The following is a 7,500-nucleotide window of genomic DNA, read 5'->3' on the forward strand; positions in this document are numbered from 1 at the left end:
AATACCCAGATCTCTCTGCCTGAGGGGTAATAGACTCTTCTAGAGATTAAGAGGAATACGGATTATATTTGGTTTTAAATGTGCATTTTAAACTCATAAATCTGTTTTTGCTAAAAAAATTAAAAGAAAAAAGATGTTGTGGACTGTTACTCTGTTCTTTCCAGTCCTTCCCAACACCTGGTGATGTATTAATTATAGACTGTGTGGCACCATATGTTAAAGACCATACTGGCTGTGATGTCAGAGTTGTGGGTTTGTTAGCGTTCAACCAAGCTGTCAGAACTGCAGCAAACCTCCTGGGTTTAATACTCGCATGCAATGCTGATTAACTGAGTGGTATTTCACCACAATATATACAATATACTTGTACAATACTTATACTTTATACAATATACTTCAATTTCAGACAAAAATTCAAACAAATAAAATTATAATAGTGGTCCTGTCACCAAGAACCAAAAATTTGTAGCAATAAAAAATTGCTTATTATTAAAATGGGCCAAATGTGTTTGTGGGTTGGGGGCCATAAATAGCATAACCTTGTGCACAGTTCTAAGGAGACACTGTTGCCATTTTTTAAACACACACAAAAAAAATTATATATATATATAGTAATTCCCACTCCCTCAGCACTCATAAGGAACTTATAATGAATGTAATTAGTGATTTTGTAACTTATAAAGATAATAATATAAAAAAAAAACTAGGGTAACAATTTCTATGAAACCTGCATTTATAAGCCATTATAAATGTGATTAGAACTGTTTGTAACTTCATAATGTTACAGTTATAATCACATTTATAATGGCTTATAAATGCAGGCCTCATAGAAATTGTTACCCTAGATTTTTATGCATATATTGTATTAGCTGTTCAGATGTCTACACACATATGCATACATTACATAAAAAAAAAAACTATTACTAACCTGGCTGTCGACATTCAATTTTCTGCCATCAAACTTTCTTCCTAGTTCAAACATGCGTGAACTTAACTTTAATAAAGAACATATAGCCTATAGGTAGGTCAACGTGCCTGACATTCAGAAAGGTTAAACCAATCAACTACGTGCTTAAAATGTCCTTCCCAGAGTGCTGCTGGAGCGGGACGCTGAGATATGTGGGGAATAAGAGTGTTGCCACAGAGGGTTACGATGAAAAGGTGAAGACAATGAAGTCAATTCCTTCCCATTCCATGTGGATGGAAGAGAACTGTGTTATATACAAAAAATGTGTAACTGTGTGCGGTACGCTAAGCACTTCTGGCAGAAGATGTTCAGAACCACGTCAGTGGCATCTAATGCGCTTTGGTTGCTAAAGCTAGACGGCATCAGTCAGGGTCAGTTCATTTCCTCATTATAAAGCCCCCAAGAGGAAGGAACCAAGTATGACAGAGTCCTGACAATGATCAGTTTTGTCACAGAAAACCAACAAAACCTTCTGACCCATCAAACATGATAAATGTGGCAAACGGGACCGGGAGTGTGACCGCGAAAGGCAACGAGACAGACAAGACAGCTCTAACCTCAGAGCCGAGGGGACACAGTCGTCAATCTGACATCACTGGAACAAAATCAATCATTTCCTTTTTAGGTTTATCTCACCTCTCCTCTCTTTCTGCTCATTTATTTACACAAGTCTAGGGTCCTGCTGTCCCGTTAGTTCCAGGACCTGTTGGTGTACATGATACAGACTGAAAGACTCCCAGGAAGGAGCCTGTGTCCTGTTGTCCAGGGACGGCAGGACACACTCCATCTCCCATAAGCCCTTGTATCAGGCCGTTATTACGACGTCGCTACGATCACCTCAACGACCCTCAGGAATCTGTCCAAATTCCTAGTGCTCTCAGCACTACCCTCTTTAAAAGGCCATTCTACACGCAGTTTAACTCTGGACAAAAATCACTTCAACGAGTCATTTAAGCCCTCTTGTCCTTACACGCCTTAGGCCACCTTATACGAAAGATCAGACTCAAAATCACTCGACAGTGGAGCATTTTCAAATGTACTTTTTGTAGGGTAGGAAGGACGGACACGCCAATGTCAAAAAGTGACTAAAATGGAGCTGGATTAATTGAACTCCCCCTAATGGCCGACCACAGAAGCTCTTCTCTGGTCTGCCTGAAAGAAGCTCTTCTCTAAATGGGAGTCCTTGAACTCTATGATTAAATAGAACCAGCACCGCCGATTTTTAAGAACCATGAGGATAATGACGGTGATTTTTACAGGTAATTATTTATTTATTTGTTTTATTATTGATTTTTTTTTTTGTTAGTGCATCCCATTTTTCTGGGCTAATCAATGTAATCAATTTTTCATTAGCGATAAGGTGTTTATCTGTTTTAAAGACTTCCAGGTCCCTGCGGGATGCGGGTCGATCTGCACCACATGTTCATTCATTAAGGTTTACTTAATTGAGGTGGAGTGGTGAGGTAATGAAGAGACAATGATGCCACTGGTTATACAGGAAGACCACCAAGGGTCTCTCCTCCTAGCTACGGGCTACTGCTGTCAATCTATACACACACACACACACACACACACTTTCTAGTCTCATAGATCTGGTGTGATGTGTGACGTGTTAGAAGTAAAGAACAAGGGGCCAGGAAACCAAGACAGGGTTTGGGATCAATCCTCAAGGTTCGGGATCAGTCCTCTTAATCTGAAGACCACACTCTTTGTCTGGTGACCTGCACACACAACACTGCTCCTATCTGCTTGAGACTGACACTTCAGTAGACAGTGATGGTATTTGCTCAGTGGTGCAACACACAATCCAACACAGATCGTCTTACAGCAAGTAAAAGATTTTTATTCCAAACCCCATGTACGAGTCTCCTATCAGATAACATCGGTGACTGCATGCGATGTCCAGATGAGACGTTTCTTACCAACGGAGCAGTCCGGCCCAGCCCAGCTGGCATCGCAGACGCAGGTGCTGGTCTCGCTCTGGAAGGTCCCGTGTCCCGAACAGTACTCAGGGCAGAGGGAGAGGCGGGACTCACAACTTGATCCGGTCCATCCTGGCAGGCAGTGGCACTGGCCGTGCAGGCAGGAACCTTGACCCGAACAGGACGGATCCACACAGTCCTCTGAGGACAAAACAGAAGGCCTTGATTTCGCATGTGGTGAACACCAAAAGACCGTCCCTCCGTTTGGTCGGAGGGTACTTGGCCGGCAAAGAGCCTACAGATGTGATTTCTATCATAATATGACTTTAAAAGCTAAGCAAGAGTTAACGATCCAGTTTTAAGATTTAAACGATTTGTGTTAAAGAAACAACCGACCATAAAGGAGCTCTGGAAAAACATTTGAAATTATAATAAAAGCTCAATTTATGAAGGCTGAGCAACAAATGTGATGAATTATGATGATGCAGATGGTGTAGGCGATCGCCGAGGAACGTATTACATTTCATTGCCAACAATTCTTTCGGCTTTTCAAAATTGCGTAAAGAAATACAGCTCTGCGGCAGACACTTCTGAAATGCCAGCGCACAGCACTAACTCACACAAACCAATAACAATGTACAGATTTATACCATGCACATTTTTTTAGCTACATCTTCCCAGTAGTGCTAACACACGTTCACATTAATTAGGAACTAGCGGTAGCTAGCCTACTAGCTTATGCTGAGCGTTCTATACACCATCACGTCTCGACGTCCTGTTCCACAGCGGATTCATGACACCTTCGCTACTAGGTCTTGTTTAGACTTTAAAGAATGCAATACAGCAGGGGAATACATTTTTTTTCTAACATGCATGCAGTGATTGAGGTAGATTCACCAGGCGTCCAGATTACTGGGCATACGGAGATATATCCCAGTCTGAGGGAAAGGCCACACTCATACGGCAGCATTATTTGCATAAATCCAATTACTATACAACACAGATGCAGCAGAAGTCACAATTCCCAAAATGTCACAGACAAATAAATAATACTTATTCATACATGGTAAACCCGAATATTAAATTAAATGAAATTTTTACAGTTTATCCCCTTAAGTGCATCTCACTTTGTTTCCAGCCAGTGTCTGAGAAAATGCCAGCGTAGCTATTAACTGTGATTCCTCCCATCCAAGAACTTTTTTATTTTTTATTTTGTGAAAGCCAAAGGAAAGCGAGAGCGCTTCGAGAGCGCTCGTGAGCGTTGCGGCACAGGTGGCCGGGCCCGGGGAACCCGTGGAGCCCAGCCTGGAGGCCCCTCGTGAGGGAGGAGAACATTAATCGCTGGCCCATTACACTTTATTTCCTTGGCTTAAGTCAACATAATCTGTTCTTCCTTATGGATGTTAATCAATGAAAGTCCTGTTCATGTTTTCTGAAACTAAATCTCTAAATAGAAAGAGCTATGCAAAAGAGAGGAAAAAAAAATAACTAATAATTCCCTTTATGAAAAGCGACTTGCATACACAATCCATTCTTATTCTCATGATTATCATTTACCCCATTCATAATACATCTCATTTATAAGACCATTTTAGCAGAATATGGTTTTAAAATGCAAAAATGAAAACGGCACTGGAGTGTTTTCACAGCCGCTGTCGTGTGCATACGATCTGTCCCATTAGCTCAGGCGTCTGCGGCCCAGAATCACCACACACAGCTGCCCAGGACAGGAGGATGCGTCCAGTGAGGGCATCGCAGCCTTGAGATCCGACACAGCTCACCCAAAATGCTACACCTCTGCTAGCAGGTGCTATTAGTGCCATCAGAGGCTTTTGCTAACATTCAGAGGCCATGTGCTTGGAGCGGTGATAAATGCCTGCAATTATACGAAAACCTGAAGAGTGCTGATCTAGACCTGCAAATAATGATCTAGCTGTATAATTATTCACTGATATGATGCCTATATTCCTTGGGGGAAAGAAACAGCAGTGATTAAATCTAAAGTTTCAAGCAACACAACCAGAACATGAACCGACATCCATATATCCCTAAAGACACAAACTGGGGCTTTTTTTAGCATTTGCGCAAATCAAGACGTGTTCACAGCACCTTATCTGAAGCATTTTTGTAAGCTCCGTGAGCAAAGGATTGTGGGGTGGAAATGGGAGCAAAGCGGAGATGACCAGCACAGGAAGGTCAAGACGCTCGTTTTCTGCATGTACCAACACGTTTCCTGTACGTAACAACTCATAAATCTTCCGTTGTTTAATGAGCAAGTAGCACACGCACTGCACAAGAGGACTCTATAAAAAGAAACAAGCAAGCAAAACTAAATGATTAAACAAAATGGTAAAGTATTGCAGGCAGGGCCAAACTACATGAGCTGGAGAACTCTCGGCAGCCCTGTGGTACAAGAATTTCACATGGGCTGCTTAAAATTTCACCATTTAACAAGGAGTGTAAAAAAAAGACAAAAACAGCAACAGAAAGATCAGGAGTTCAGTAGTATGAAGGTCTTCGCATCCTTTACAATCAGAAGTCTCCTCTAAATGAGACAACAGAAACAATCATCCCACACACTCTCTCAGAGCATCAAGGTGAATTACTCACTCAACTCAATAACATCTAACACAGTGCTCAAGTGACCTGAAAATATACATCTAAAGAGTTCATCCCCACATCGACCAAACAGGGATCAATACACTCGATTGGATTGACCGCGGGCGAGAGGGCCTGTAGGAATCGAAAGGCTGAAAATAAAAAGCGCTGGAAAGGAGGAGTTTTTTAGCCAGTGAAGGGGGAGTTGGGGAGGACTTGGCAACATGCACACACTCACAGAATGAATTTGACTCAATGCATGTAGATAAATTACGGTAATTTATCAAAACAAATATTTGCCACAGAGTCAATATGTGCATCGGAGGAATTAGTTGCTTGGCGGTGTTGAAAAAGACCTTGTTTCTGTTTGGTGTGCAATAAGGTGATGGGATTCCAACGAGTTCCCCCGCGTGCCGTCAACGTACCCGTCTCACAGCTCTCTCCCGTGTAGCCGGGGTTACACACGCACAGGCCCGACACACACAGGCCCCGACCTGTGCAGTGGGTGTCCACGCACTGCCCGCTGGGAACGTCACACTCTGTGCCTTTCCAGCCGCTGTAGCACTGACAGCGCCCCCTGCTGTACTCGCCATTACCACTGCACAACACCGGACAGGCAGCTTGGGACAGAGACAAAGACACACTCTCAGGTTAGGGACAAAGACACACTCTCAGGTTAGAGACAAAGACACACTAATTTCTGCATTCCTACACTGGTCTGTAAATGCTGTGGTTATCGCTGGGACCCCGACAGCAGTGAGAACACACTGATCTCATTCCATACGCGTCCTGAGTTATGACACTGTCAGTGACCACGCATTAGGCAAATCACTGTGGTTATTCTGTTCTGTCTTTTCTTTTTCCAAGTACTCTAGAGCCAACTACCATTTTCAAAATGTGCCAGCGTTGTTTGTTGACTGATGGGTATCTAACACTTTGAGCGGACACAGTGTAACGTACTCACAAAGAACATAAAGACCTACAACTGACTACTTGCTCTAAACACAAAGGCTCAGTTTCACTTCTGCTGTTCCTTCTCTCTGGCCATCTTAACAACCCTCTCCAGAATAACGTGCTTTGGAAAAGCGCCGGCTGCCTTTAACTGCACGACGAACCATTCATCCTACAATTCCACCATTGTCCCGTAGCCAAGCACACCAAGATAACCTGCCTCGGGAACAATATGGCCCAAGGAATCCTGGGAAGCAGCGACATGTGCCAGACACGCACTCTCCGTTGCCATAGCAGTTGTGTGGGCATTCCATCACTGACTCTGGAAAGAATAAAAAATAAATAAAAGTCTTTCAGTCTTTTTTTTTTTTTTTTTGAATTTTTCAGAGTCAAACACATTTTCTTTATTCCTTCTGACAAGTCTCCCGAGTCTTGCTCCTCTGAAGGACACACACTCCTACACAGTGAAGCGTCTCAGATGGTCCCGGCTGGCACGACGGGGGCAGACCAAATCAGCACATGAGCAAACCTGACAGGAAATATCAAATCTTAAACAGCCGCGGCGGACAGGCATCAAGCTGATGTCTTTATGGGACGTTCTAGAAAAAAACAAACAGCAACAAAAAGGTGGCACCAGGTGCTGTTTAGTGGAGACCTGTGTGGAGGGCTGTAAACACAAGTGGCATTACATCGATAAATTCATATCAGCAGACGCAGGCCTGGACCCGGTAGAGCGGGTCAGGGCACAGGAGAATCAGTCTTCCTGGCCCCATTCGCTACTGTGAGGATAGCAGAGGCTTATCGATTGGCAACGAGTCAGGACGTGTTCATGCCCACATTATTAGCACCGCTGCACTCTCTGGGTTCAGAGCGGCAGACTAGAATACACACATGCACATGCCAGAAAAGACACACCAATGCACACACCAACACACACACACACACACGTGCGCACAAACACACACAAACATGTGCGAGCACATGCACACACAAGCGCAAACACTCAGACAGGCGTGCATGCATGCATGCACACGCACGCACGCACACACGCACACACACACA

General features: G+C 43.5%; 1 protein-coding gene across 3 annotated transcripts in view; it reads right to left on the minus strand.

Moving 5' to 3' along the window:
* LOC143526613 (teneurin-3) overlaps positions 1–7,500 on the minus strand; it is a 106,613-nt gene that overhangs the window by 30,773 nt on the left and 68,340 nt on the right. For 2 of the 3 annotated variants that reach the window (XM_077021104.1, XM_077021103.1), the window contains exons 9-11: positions 6,659–6,760; positions 5,913–6,107; positions 2,890–3,090 (exon numbers count right to left, since the gene is read on the minus strand). In XM_077021104.1, coding sequence (XP_076877219.1) covers positions 2,890–3,090; positions 5,913–6,107; positions 6,659–6,760 — 498 coding nt within the window. The remainder of the gene's footprint in view (positions 1–2,889; positions 3,091–5,912; positions 6,108–6,658; positions 6,761–7,500) is intronic. The other variant, XM_077021105.1, reaches the window with a different exon arrangement.

This window comes from Brachyhypopomus gauderio, chromosome 11, assembly GCF_052324685.1.
Source record: "Brachyhypopomus gauderio isolate BG-103 chromosome 11, BGAUD_0.2, whole genome shotgun sequence".
Lineage (NCBI taxonomy): Eukaryota > Metazoa > Chordata > Actinopteri > Gymnotiformes > Hypopomidae > Brachyhypopomus > Brachyhypopomus gauderio.